Genomic DNA, 14071 nt, shown 5'->3' on the forward strand with positions numbered 1-14071 from the left:
TTCATGGATAAAACTAAAATTGTTTCATTGCTTTCACAGGAATTAAATCCAACTTCTTTTGGTCATTGTCAATATGTAAGAGGCAGTTGACATGGTAAACTGACTTCGCTATAATTAAAGGTTTCATCTGAAGTCAATTTTCTATCTCATCAAATAATATTTATTGACTATCTTATTTTGAGGCCCAAGGCCATTGTAATCAGAGATTGTTACAGGTCATATTTGACCTATAACAACTTCTTATGAACATCTAATAAGGCACTTTAAATGCGTAACAGAGAAATACCTCTAATAATAAAGCTTTTAAAACCAAACAGCTCTTAACCTTTCTTTGGCTACAAATAAAGAAAATACATGCTTATGTGTAATTGTTTTAGGAATGTGATTATTCCATTAAAGGTAATGATTGATTGTTGGATACCAATGAGCATGAGTGCATTTGCCTTCTCTAAAAGAAACTTGGCTATTGTCATTCACTTTGACTTTGAGATGGTTGGCAACATTTACCAGTCTAGATGGCACTGAGAAGTTATACCTATAAAAACCATAGGAAGGATGGAAAGAACAACCAATTGCTTCCTGGGCAATGGGATTTGGTGATAAAATACTTCCAGGTGGCTGTAGTCCATACAACATTTGATTGGAAGAATTAGGTGCCTGTAGACACTGCTCACTTAAGTCTTCAAATGAACGATTTTTTGAATTGGTGATCCCCAGAGAAGATAACATGGAAACTTCCATCATGAGTGGGGCTAAACACTGAGAACTGTTGCTGCTTGCTAGTCTTTCAGGAGAAGGCAAGACAAGAGGCTGCTGTCGCCAAAAATTAGTTGGGCAAATCTTGTAGCAAAGGGGCAGGTTGATATTGTGCAGATACACCTCTGGACAGGGCGTTCCAAGGGAGCTTGTAGGTAAGTGAAATGTAGGCAGAGAGCAGGGTGGAAAAAGCAAGGAGTTCAAAGGAGAGGGAGCCCCTCCACTAGAGGTCACTGGAGATGAGCCACTGCTTCCACCTGTGAATGACAATCCAGTCAATGAACAATGAAATTGATGTTCCTAATGAATGAGTACTAATGACCATAAACATGCTTCATTCTTTTCTGGGAGTTCACAGTTCTTTTAACTTCTTTGGGAAAGAGTATGTTCATTCCTCTGACCAAAGTTGAAAAGAATACCTTTACTACTACCACTATTACTTTTAACACTACCATTATGTATCATGTATTAAGCATTCACCATGCACAAGAACTGTGCTAGGCACTTGGACATTTATCCAATGAATTACAAAAGATGCCCAAATAAATAGTACCTAGAGCCAATTATATCTTACAAGTTAAAAAATAGTTTTTAAACTTTAAAAAATTTACAAAAATGAGTATTTGATTAAATTGAACAAATTGGTTGAGATCCTATAGAAAGCTTCAGTCTGATAAAAATATTGGAACACATGAAAATAATCTTTATAAACTAAAATGATATTTAAGTGCATTTGTTAAAGACAATTTTTAGTTTAAAAATATCAAAATAAAGATGAAAAGTTCATCATAATGTTGTCAGGTGATTTTTATGTTTGCCAAGCATCTACTAAAGTTAAGGATAATTAATTATAAGGTCCAGGATAATCTAGACTTTCCATCTTATTTTCGTGTTTGAATTTTAAAAATTTGGTTATTGACTAAACTTGATCAAGTTTTTTTGTGGGTTTCCTTTTTTCTTTGTGTTGCTGTTGTTTTTCTTAACTATTTTGTGTAGGTGTAGCCTAATTCTTTATTAACAAGGTGGCAAATATCTTTTATAATTAAGCATTCTAAAATTATTTAAAAAATGGTACCCATTTTCTTTGCAATTTGAGAGCAATCTGGACATTCAAATAATTAAGAAAACTGTGTATTCTAAATTATTAATTAACAATCATCTTTAGTTTGTTTCTTTTTTTTTTAGTGCACTTCATGTTGACTTGGATATTTTAAAAGCTTGCTGCCTAGATGTTATTAAAGTGCTCACATTTTTCTATGCAACTTTGTAGACCAAATTAATACAATCAATCCAGTGAAATATTTTACCAAATGATTAAACTCGATCTGTTTTCAATGTTATGGTATCATGTAAAATTCAACATAACTATAATGTTGATGATTTTCTCCACTATTATAAACTTGCATTAATGTTCAAAGACAAACAACTTTAATGGAATAAAGACAAAAGTGGTAAAATAATTCTATGTTGTTTGCAAATACTCTTTTATTTATTATTAAACACCAGAGACATGAAGATATACCTTTTTCCACCAGAAAGTTTGCATTGTCTAATTATTATTATTATTTAATCATGTAACGCACTACATGAGAACAAATTTCTTGCAAATATTTTTAATGCTTGTGGCAATTAAACTAATTGTGATGACTTAGTGTTGTTTTCAACATTTATTTTCCCTACTTACAGTAAAAGGAAAATTAGAACTAAGTGATGGTAAAATTTAATGGATATCATTTTAACATGTGCTGAAAGTTTATGAGAAACATATTTATTTCAATATCCAATATATTTGCAAATAAGGCCACAAATGTACCACAGGCAGATTCTAAAGAATGTGAGCTAGTGAGATGCTGAAGAATCCAGGTGAGATCTGGAGATCTCGGGATACATGATAACTTAAGAAGCCTAAAGTCAATAAATCCACCATTGCCATGGCTCTGTTCTTTTCCTTCAAGCCAGTTCCCCCCTCTTTTTGCCTCTTACTTCCTCATCAAGATAAATATAAACTCACTTTCGTGTAAACACACATTTTCTGGCATGAACTTATCCCTTGTGTAGTATTTGCTACAGAGGTTCTGACTGTTGTTATTTCATTAACATTTAAAAGTAAACATTAATAAAACTTTTCTTACTTTGTGTGTCTGCACCAAAAGTTTTAAAATCCAGAGTGAGAGAAGGCCTCCACGGGTAGATCTCTAAAAGCCCATCCAATACACCCCTGAAAAATAGATTCAACTTTAAGCAAGTCCAGAGTTCAATTCCTGAAAATAATGATTTATGTAAACTTTTAAGTTATTTCATTATAGTTTTTAGGGGTCAATACCTGAAATATTTTTCTTTTATAGCTATACTGCTGAATAAAAATCACAGTAATTATTCCCTGAATAAAAGCCTCAGGGATCTAGAATAAGCAATATCTTAAAGGTGGGTTGAGAGGGAAAAGGAGGAGGCAAGATTTTACAGACAAAACACTAGATTCCTTTCCTACTACCTACTAGTTTGAAAACTTAAGGCCTCTGAGTCTCTGAGCCACAGTTTCCTTATCTGTAATACTTATGAAAAAGGCTATATAAATATTAGATACGATTGTAATGTTGCTTACCTGTTTCTTCCGGGATCTCTAAATCCTTTCGCAAAAGGATTCCTGTCTATTTTCAGTTTGGTAATCTATGGATTCAAAAAAAAAGAAAAAGATAAAGCCAGTGTCCTCAGTAATAACATTGTCATCCTTGCTTTTAATGGTTACAACAATCACAAAACACTTCAATGTGTAATGTGGCACATTCAACTAATATAAGCATATTGTTAAGTTGAATTTGGAATGGTTACCTCCTTTCTCACCTGGCACTTTGTTCTGCTCTCCTTTCTAATACAAGATCCACACAATTCATAATCAAACTTGCCTTGATGACAGTGCAATACGACTATGTTATTTTTTTTAATTGTGGAAAATTCAATCCATATAGTGCAGCTTGCCTCTATCCAGAAAGTCCCTCTGGGGCCAGCCCTGCTTTCCTGGGACCAAGTTGTCCTTACCTGCTGGTTTTGGTAAGCTGTAACTGTGGTGAACTCAGTTTCTTTAAAGAAGAACGTTTTAACTCCTTCAGTGGGCAGGGACTGAATCCTGAACAGGTCAACCTTGCTGTCCTGTTCCATCACATGCACACGGGGCTTGTACTTATGCATGGACTGCAGAATGATCTGGAGGAGAAATCATCAAATGTTTGCCTAGAAAGTGGCTTCCCGTCTGCAACACTGGTTTCATCTCATTGGCACCCCCATCATGCCCACATGCAAAAGTGAGGCTAAACCAGAAAGGCTTAGTTACACACACAAGGACTTTTCTGTGACATTTTGTTCTGGACAGACATGCTCAGGGCTAAGAGGTTTCCAGATAGGAGCATCGCAGCAGCATTAGGCAGCGATGATTCCATTTCCAGATGAAGCCCTTTCCTATTTCCAAGTGTGGGTGACCATGTGATGTCCCCAAGTATAACTAGGATCTGACTGCCTGCTATAAGTTCCCTGGGCTTATGGTAAATGAAGGGCAGCCACCTGACATACCCCACCTCCTAATCCCGGGGGCCTCCTTCTCTTTTTTTGTGGCTGGCACAGGGCCAGGCCAGGCATGGCAGGAGCGGGATGCATATGGGAAGAAGACTCAAGATCCAGGTAACCTGAAAATAACCTCTTTCATAAAGGTGAGTTGTGGAGGAGATTTCTGTCATACCATGTCAGACAGAAGGTGCTCATCTAAGAGAAGGTAATCAGAGCCCACAGTGATTGCCCTGGAGGCTGAGAAGCAAAAGAGAGCTCCACAAAGTGCATTCCCTTCCACACTCCCAGACCAGGCATTATGGCTTAAACAAATCTCATTTGGTCTTCAAACTCCCTTCACTCACCATTCCCAACCTCAGCACTCACAGGAGCTACTTTGGTCACAAGCCCAGAATTTGAAGAGTTCCTAACGACCATCTGGGAGAAGCATCCCACACCTCTCTAGGGTGACATGTAAGCTGATGATGCCTTGGCACCTCCATTCCCTCCTCAGTCCAAAGGATTTCAAATACTTACTTGGCCTTTGTCATCCATCTCATTGTTGGTGAGTTTCAAGCGATCAAAGCTGATGATCTGTCGCATCCAGGTCTCTCCAGAGCAGGGCGAGTCTGGGTGAACATAGAACCTGGGAGTGATGCATGAGTGGTCTGTATTCCCAGCTACCATCCACTGTGAGCTGTGGTACACATACCTAAAAAAGCACAGAGTGTGGCTTTAGGTGAAATGGGCCAAAGCCAGGTGTGTGGGAGAAAGGCTGCCAGATCCAGTTCTAATGGCATTTGCCAAGGTTTGCCTGCTAATCCCAAAGGCAACTAGTAGAAGATCCAACTTTATTTCCAAAGGGAGTTCAGGGACAAAAAGCAAACTGTATACAAACATATGTTATTAAAATGCAATGAAGTTCCAGGGCGAGTATAACATCATGGGATTTGAGTCTGGTTTGTATTTCCTCACAGAAACAGCAACAGAAATTGATCTAATCCACTTTGCTGTGCAGAGACAGACTAAAAATCCTTGTCTCTAGCCAGAAGCATCAGAATCAGAGAGAAAGCAAAAGGGTGAGGAGGGTGTCTGTCCAACCCACCTCCACCAGTGACCTTCAAAACCCTTTCACCAACAAGGCTTCACATCAGAATACCGTCTGAAAATCTAGCCCATGAGGCCTTGGGGCTGATTTTTACCCTGTTTCTAATCTCAACCACTTAACTGTGCACTGCATTCCCAAGCCAGCTCAAACACAAGAAGCAAACAACTTGTTCTATTTACAAGCTGCAGCTCCAGTAGGCTCTTGAGCTGCGCTTTCACTTTGCCCCTCAAATCCAGCACTGGGCATGATGCGGGCTCTCTCTTAGAAAGGCTAGACATCCAGTTCAGTGGAACACTCACAGCACGAGTAAGGGCAGCTCCTGCACAACCCCCATAGCCTCTAAGCCAAAGTGCTGGCATAGCCGTGCATCTGGGATGCTAGCACTGTAAGACCTTTTGACTTTAGATCAATTCGACCACTATTAGCCTGCTTTAAGTAAGGAGCCTGTTTCAAAATGAAAAGTTATTTGTAATTTCTAGGACCTGGCCGCCGCTTCAGGAAAGAAGCTAAAGAAGGAAGAAATGATAGACCTAAATGCGATAACTGCTAAATTAGCATTAGATGGTAAATCAAGACATCACTCCAGGACCCTGAGGCCAAAGTAGTACAGCCCAGAGCCCAGTACAGCCCCAGAAGCACAGTCATTTCTCCCTAAATCCCTTCAAACAACTTCCTTCCAAGCTGCCTGAGTCCATATCCTCTGTAGTTGGCACAGCCAAGGCCGGAGCAATGGGTAAGCAAAGGGTTTGGAGTACACTGAAACACCAACTGGCACCTGCTCCAGGAGTGAGAAGAAAGAGAAGCAAGACTGCTCTTCTCAGTCTGAACTTCCATTTGAGTGAGAATATTCAACTCCCAAAGTCCATAGGAGAGCAATACCACCCCCTATGGTAGAGCTTTCAATATAGCATTCTCAGGTTCCATAAATCTGAATCCCCATTCCCAGAGTTGGCCTGCAGTACCCTCCTTTGGGCCTGGTTACCTATAACGTTTGGAATCTACTGGCACCACGTCGATGGCCACATAGTACTGCTTCCCTGGGTCCAGCCCTTTCACTTTGACTCGAACAGAGGGGAACATCCGCCTGTGGGAAAGAAAATAGCCACTGACCTAGTGCTTTTGGAGATATTTGGAGTGGGATGGGGTGGGGGACAAATGAAAAGTGAAGAAATTCACTGTACCTGCCCCATTCTAGGACAGATTCAAGGAATGATATTTGCTACATGAAGAAAGATTGTTGGTTGTACGCTTGATTGAACAAGTTCAGGATTGCTGAGTGGAGCAGAATATTCTTACCACAAAGCTTTTTCCACCCTACTCCCCACCACCACCATTAATAAAAAACTATATAAGAGAAAGTAGAGAAAAAACTGTGCCTGACCCCTGAGTTTTCAGTGGTACTTTCTGTGAGGCAGATTTGGGAAAGACTAAAATTAGGAAGATTCATGCAAAAAAAAAAAAAAATTACCTAGCTGTTGTGATGCTGAAAAGGTGAAAGCAGAAAAGCCCACCTCAAATTGCCCCAGGCTAGCTTGGGATGGTAGGCTGGGGACCTGCTAGATGGCATATCGTCCACTGATAACTGTGAGGCTTTAAGGAGAATTTCTTGAAGTCACTGCCTACAGGAAAGAAAAGCTGAGCCACTAATAGTGCGATTTATTGAGAGGCAGTAACTTTCCAATGCCTGTGGGGGGCAGGGGTAAGGACAGATACAGAGCATAAAACTGGAGGCACCACATTTTATGGGCTCCTACTGTGTGCATCCCTTGAACAGCTTGGGCAGAACCAAACCTGCCAGCCTTGGTAATGATCATCTCAGTCCCAATGTCATGGAATCTCTTCCACAGTTCAGATCCTTGAAGCTCCACCTGGATAGCATCTTTCTCTTCCAGATTTTTGCAGCTGTTGTCACTGTCACTGCCGCTACAGCCTGAGAAAGCAGTTGCTGAGGGCTCAGTCTTGGGTCGCTTTTCTGCTGGACACAGAGACGCCAAGAATTTGAGAGAGGTTCTCAGTTCCTGCATCCCCTTCGTGGTGATGCCTGTCTTGGAACAGACTGGCCTGGTCTCTTCCCTGGGAAATTTGGAGGTAGATACTCAAGTTCCTCACAACACCCACTGTGGCCCCCCGATGGGGAGAAAGGGGCCCAGGTCGCGTCCTGGGAAAGGTACCGTCCTTCTTCAAATTTGCCCATCCTTACTCTCTCCGGACTTTTGGACCCTGAGGCTGAATCCCCTCAGAATCTAAGTGCCTGCTCGCTTCCTACCCGGAGGAGAAACAGCTACCGTCTGGCTCTCAGGGCTTGGGGAGGTTGAAGAGTCTAACTTCTCCACAAACATATAGGGAAGTTCCCCTTCACCGCAAATGAACCACACAGCAATACGGACTGAACTTGGAGGCTCTGACGCTTCCCCTATAGCCAAGTGACCGAGGTGTCCCCGCGGCCCCAAACGTGGCCACCCAGCTGGACCAAACCGTCCTAGTGTAGGGCTAGCAGTCCTCTCTCAGCTTCGGGAGTGGAGCTGAGACTTGCAGATCAGCATGCTCGGGTAGCAGGCTCAAGGCTTTGGGGCTGCGGTAGGAATACTTACCGGGCTTCTGGCTCTTCTTCCCTGCAGCTCTGCTCCTTCTCTCCTCCTCCTCTCCGCCCTCTTTTTCCAGCAACTCAGGCTGCATCTCCTCTCTCAAGTCTTGCAATTTTCTTTTCCCGGATCTCCCCACCAAGGCTTCCACCGAGAAGGCAAGCGCCCGAGAGCTCAGAGCCATCCCCGGAGGGGGTGAAGGGAATGTGCAGTGCAAAGTTTCAACCTGAGCTGGGTTAGGGAGGGAGAGGGAGGGAGGGCGCAGAGGACAGGGCAGGGAGGGAAGGCAGGAAAACCCCCAAATTAGAAAAAAAAAATTCTGGATCTATAGTCAACGAAAAAAAAGTGTATGTGTGTATAATTTGTATATATATACACACACACGTGTGTGTGTGTGATTTGTTTCTTTAAATAGAATGAAAGTAGAGGAAGATCAAACTTTAGCCAAAGTCCTCTGGAGTCTAGTCTCCCTTCCCTTTGTGGTTTCCTCCCTCCCAGTGGACATGTGCAGACCATCAGTCCTCAAATCGCTGATTCCAGGACCTGGCGGAGCACAGAGATTGGCAAGCACAGGCCTTTTAGGGAGCCGACCTGCCTCCAATAGCTGCTCAGGCCGCTTGGATTAGGAGATACTGTTGCATCCTACTGAGTGAATACCAGGCTGGTCACAGCGTCCACTGTTTGTTTTGGAAACTGTCAAGTTATACATACACACACACACACACACACACACACACACACACACACACACACACATATATATATAATAAGCAAAACCATCATGAGTGACACTTCAGAGTCTGAGGGGTAGAGGTAGGGGTGGGGGTGGGGGTAGGAGTGGGGGTGGAGAGAGGGTTGGGGGTGGCAGGAAAGAGGCCCCCTGAAGAGGGATACACAAAGTTATTGTTTTACATTGAACTGTGAAATTCAAAGATACGCGAAATAATTGCTCACGAAAAGCAACTTTTTCAAAGTCCAAATATTATTTAACCAGATTCAGAGAAGTGTATCTGGGTCTTTTGTTTTGCAACAAGTGCACTGGGAAACGTAGAGGAGTGCAAGCTTTCTGGACAAGTTTGTTCTAGAGTCTAGCTCTCAAACTGAGTGGGCCATGTGCTAGTCTACCCTATCTATCCAGGTGGGGAGGCTAGGGCCTGCATGGTCAGGAGACTCCCAGATGCCTACTGTCAATGCTCAGAGTAAACCTGGGCCTTCAAGCCCTGCCTCTACTGGAGCCCAATATTCCTATACACAGCGTCTTCTTACTCATATGACTTAATCATCAAAGACAACCTAAGGACTCCAGGGCCACTAGCAAAGCACCAACCTGAAATTTGTTCCCAACAATGCTTCACCTCAAAATGTTGGGCTCAAATAATTTGTGTCCCCTGGAATATATTCCTGGGCTGTGATTTACTTTTCCTTAAAATGGGTAAGCACTCTTTTTTGTGTGTGTGTCAGGAAGAAAGTTGCTTACCACTTCCTAGGAGCATGTCTATGCATGTAGATATGAGATGTCTGCCTGTATGCATGGGACTTGGTCATCCACTTTTCATCAGAAATATGAAATCAAACACCCCTGGACTCTATTGCAGACTGCATCCTAACTAATGACATTTGTATTTGTTTAGAAAGGTTCTCCTATTCTTCTCTCACATGTTTGTTCAAAGAACATTTAAAGTCAATCAAACTGTTAAAAATAGGATAGAACCTGAATGAACTGATAGTATCTCAGTACTGCAGTTTGACAATAAAAGATTTCTTGTGGCCTATTAGTTTCAGCTCCTTCTGGAAAAGTGTGAGGTGATAATGGTGGTGGTGGTGGTTGAATGGGGTGGGGGGAGAGCATGTCCTGCTGACCCATGGGAAAGCAATTTTCAGGCAATTAGGCAATTGGTTATGACTTTAAGCATCTGATGATCTCAGATAGTATGGAAAGGGTTAATTACAGCCTGAATGCTGCTGAACGGTTTGGTTCAATAATCAATTATCCACTACTTACCATGCAGGGCTGGGAAAGACACGATCCTTAACCTGCAGGGGCAGAATGAAGCACAACATGCAAGGGCAATGTACAAAGCACTTGGGCTGAAAAACAGCCAGGTCTGGGTGTGATCTTGGCCACATCTTTATGAGCATTTGTTTCTTTCTGCAGCCATTAAAGGGGATGGGGATGATATTAATGCATTTTCCCATCCCTTCTTATTCAGAAGATATGCTTTTTTATCTATTGTATGTTTTTAGCTAAAAGACTCAGCTCAGAAACAGAAAAGTCAGAAGTTCATTTGTTAAATTTAGAGTGTTAATCACAATGTACCACTTACATTACTGTCTCCTAATATGGGCATTTTCTTGCTTTTGAATGATTACTCATTTTATTGCTAAAAAGCAGGAAATTACCTTGTGTAGCAGGGGAAGGTTTTGTTTAGTAGTTTTTTTTTTTTTTTTTAAACCAGGTTTCTGGAAAAATAAGGCAAAAGATGTTTGTTGCAATGTCCATTCTAGTATTTCAGACTATCCACTATATGGTGTGATATTTTAAATCAAACAAATACCGTATCTTAGGATATGTTCCTTTCTTAGGATAAACTTATTCCTCAATATTTGTAACACACAATATTTATAACTTAGTCATCCAGGACTTTTTATTTTGTAATCTAAACTTTTTCCATTCGCATTTCAGTATCTATCTAATGAAATAACTGGGAGAAATGGAGCTCAGCTCTCCCTCATATGTACGGGACTAAGGTGTAGTTAATTCCTGTTTACTTTTATCTGAGAGAAAAGTTATTGCAAGTCACAGAACCAGCTTTGCAATATGTTCAGCTGCTGAAGCACTGGGCTACCAGGTACTGGGGGCATGAGGGAGATACATTTATGTCAGTAATTCATTTTCCACAGCTGGGAGTCTCTTTTGAGTATTCTCTTTTTTTAACCAGAACACCCATGAACCTCTATAAGAGATTTTTCAACCCACATGTAACATGCAGGGAGGGAGGCCCTGGGACTCATAGGTACCCACATTAGAAAGAAGAATAATTTTTTAAGAAGTATGACAACTGGAAAATACTTACAGTAAGATGTTGATTTTGAATTACCCAAAAAAAGTTAAAACCAGAAACACAGAATTTATCACTTGAAGGAAAAATGAATTTGTGGTTAACACAAATCAAGTCGTTTCAAGATAGATAGATTGATAGATATAAAGAGGCTATAGATGTGTCTTAAAGGATATATGGTTTATTAGAGCTCTTAGTATGAAATCTGAACCTGTTTTAAGGAAATAGCAATAAATTTGCAATTATTTAATAAAAATTCCAATATTTTCTTAATTGCCATAAATAGACATGTGAATTAAGACATGCACAAAAGGGGCGCCTGGGTGGCTCAGTCTTTAAGCATCTGCCTTCGGCTCAGGTCATGATCCCAGGGTCCCTGCTCAGCGGGAAGCCTGCTTCTCCCTCTCCCACTCCCCCTGCTTGTGTTCCCTCTCTTGCTGTGTCTCTCTCTGTCAAATAAATAAATAAAATCTTAAAAAAAGAATCAGAATTACCTCCAAATATGCTTTATGATTCAGCCCCAACAAAAGTGGGCTAGGATTTGAGAAATGGCAACATTTGCCAGTTTGACAGTTTCAAATAAATAATTCTGACGTAGCAAAGTATCACCAGCACAGATCATTTGACTAGTGATATATCAAGTTTATTCCATCAATGAATTAATTGTTGGAAAAAATAATACTCTTTAAGAAAAATTATTGTGTTTCTCTAAAACCAGGTAAAGGCTTATTTTATACCCTACCCACCACACTATCTCACCAAATGACTGCATGCCATCAACACAGTTAAAACCCTGACTTCAGATCAGTGGGGCCACCTTCCTCTGGCTCTGTGTAATCTGGGCAGACATGAGCCCAACAGAAGTAGATCCTGCCACTAAGGAGGAAATAGTCCTGAGCTTCATACACTGGGCCCCCCAAATTTCATGCCCATTTAATTTCTACTTATTTCTTCCTTGGTATTTCCAATATGTTTTCCCCTCCTTACTTTGGCACCCCACCCCATTATGCTCGGGGCATGTGAATAAAGTGTTAAAAGTTTCCTTCCCTATATTCATAACGATCTGTTTTTGATCAGGACTTTTCAGTACCTAACATCCACAGAAATATTGATTTTGGGAAACATTTGGGAGTAGGTAGAGGGATATTCCCTAAGTCCTTCAAAACACCAAAAGTAGGCAAACACCTACCCAGCCTATGTTTAAAGATAATCTAAGCCTACTTTCACCCACTATCTTCCTTCCCAGGGATGCTATATTAACATTACCTTGCAAAAAGCTGATCCTGCATGAAACTAATATTTCCAGAGTTAGGACACTCTGATCAGTATTTCCAAGGGGCAAAAGGGTAGGCCTTAATAATAAAGCAATAGAAATACAAAAAGAAAGATACAAAAGAAGAACCACTGAAAACAACAAGGACCTCAATATCTGAATTCATCATGTTTTAATTACTGGGGAAGAAGGAGAGCATGAAGGAAGAGCAAAGTCACTGGTTAATATGTGTTGGCAAATGAATGCCAGCCTTTAATAAACTGGGTCCACAGGACCATGATGTATACCCTGGAGGCAACTCACTCTGGTCACTGCTGAATTAGGGGACTGACTAAATCATCTCAGAGGAGGCAGTTAAGTAATTGCCGCTTAAACTTTGGACTTTGTACCTCTAGCCTAAAACTTGACTCACCTGAGAGCACCTAAAAAAAAAAGGTTGATAAAAAGTTAAAATGCACATATATTTTTATATCTTATGATTGTGAATCTAGAGTCATTTAAATTGTGCATATTCATATTTCTCATGGAAAGTAATTAATGAATTTTTTCAAGGCATTATACCAGTAACTCTTTGGAAAAGAATTGGGTTAGGAGGTTTAGTCTGTAGCATTTTATTAAATACTAAATCACTCTGTATCACTTTTCACAATTGATTTCCATTCTCAGATTGTGGTCCCTAGTTTAAACTGAAACCTAGTCATTACTTTCCATTTTGGCAAGCTTAAAACTTTACAGTAATTTTTACTGACCCACACATCCTCATTTCTTTCTCCTTGTCTAAGGACTAGCTAGAATATCTCTTGATATTTTAATAAGTTTTGCGGCTGGAAGAAAAATTTTACAATGGGCATTTGTGTGTATGTGTGTTTGCATGTGCTGTGAAAATGACTACAGGTTTATATTTTAAGTAAAAATGTCTGATGATATGCACAGAAAAGGTGACAGTAAGCATTTTCCTCAAGAGTGATTTTTTTAACAGAAATTCTACCCTCTATTCCCCATCATTTTATTTTGGCATTGAAAAGATTTAAAATTCAGTTTTGAGTGGGATTTTAGTGAGTTTATCCAGCACGGAGTCACTGTTCACTTTTCCTCTAGATGACGTATTCGTAAAAACTGGAGCCACTATAGAATGTCTATGCCCTCCAGGGCACCAGAGCTGATTCAATTTGAGGATATTGGTTTGACAGAGATCTCAGTCTATTCCATCAAGTCCTCCAGAAACTATAAGCCAGACTAGATAAAGCTGCTATGGAGGGATCTGCTAATAGAAGACTCAATGGGTTTCTGTTCCCACCTCCTACTCAATCTCAGTGTCTCTTTCTTTTTTTTTTAAAGATTTAATTTATTTATTTGACAGAGAGAGAGGGAACACAAGCAGGGGGAGTGGGAGAGGGAGAAGCAGGCTTCCCGCGGAGCAAGGAGCCCAATATGGGGCTCGATCCCAGGACCCTGAGATCATGACCTAAGCAGAAGGCAGACGCTTAACCACTGGGCCACCCAGGCGCCCCTCAGTGTCTCTTTCTTGATGTCTCTCTGACATGCTACTTCAATTTTTTGTGTATATTTTTGTCTCAGTCTCTTTGTCTCTCAGTTTGTGTCTTTCTTTATAATTCTCTCTTCTTTCCCTTTTTTGTTTTCTCATTCTTCTGTTTAGTCCTCTCTTTCTCCCTCTCTGCTGCTTTTTGTCTTATATTCTCCCTCCTTCTAATAGCCTTAGAAGGCGTCCATGGAGAGGAGTAAGTTGTACTGAATT

At 40.7% G+C, this 14071-nt stretch overlaps 1 protein-coding gene across 1 annotated transcript; it reads right to left on the reverse strand.

Moving 5' to 3' along the window:
- Positions 1 to 393: 393 nt before the first annotated feature.
- On the reverse strand, positions 394 to 8167 carry TBX22 (T-box transcription factor 22). The gene is made up of 8 exons (XM_032387822.1): positions 7993 to 8167; positions 7193 to 7376; positions 6384 to 6485; positions 4831 to 5005; positions 3793 to 3957; positions 3359 to 3423; positions 2889 to 2974; positions 394 to 1013 (listed from the first exon to the last, which is right to left on the reverse strand). The coding sequence occupies exons 1-8, from the start codon at positions 8165 to 8167 to the stop codon at positions 394 to 396; spliced, it is 1572 nt and encodes a 523-aa protein (XP_032243713.1).
- Between the last annotated feature and the right edge of the window lie 5904 nt (positions 8168 to 14071).

This window comes from Phoca vitulina, unplaced genomic scaffold, assembly GCF_004348235.1.
Source record: "Phoca vitulina isolate PV1807 unplaced genomic scaffold, GSC_HSeal_1.0 scaffold51, whole genome shotgun sequence".
Taxonomy (NCBI): domain Eukaryota; kingdom Metazoa; phylum Chordata; class Mammalia; order Carnivora; family Phocidae; genus Phoca; species Phoca vitulina.

What these genes read in the sequence shown, in the direction of transcription:
- TBX22 (XM_032387822.1), bottom strand. Translation starts at nt 8,167, where the DNA reads ATGGCTCTGAGCTCTCGGGCGCTTGCCTTCTCGGTGGAAGCCTTGGTG. An exon ending in AGATGGATGACAAAGGCCAA is followed by an intron (nt 3,958 to 4,830) that starts GTAAGTATTTGA and finishes TTTCTCCTCCAG; the next exon opens with ATCATTCTGCAGTCCATGCA. An exon ending in AGAGATCCCGGAAGAAACAG is followed by an intron (nt 2,975 to 3,358) that starts GTAAGCAACATT and finishes TCTATTTTTCAG; the next exon opens with GGGTGTATTGGATGGGCTTT.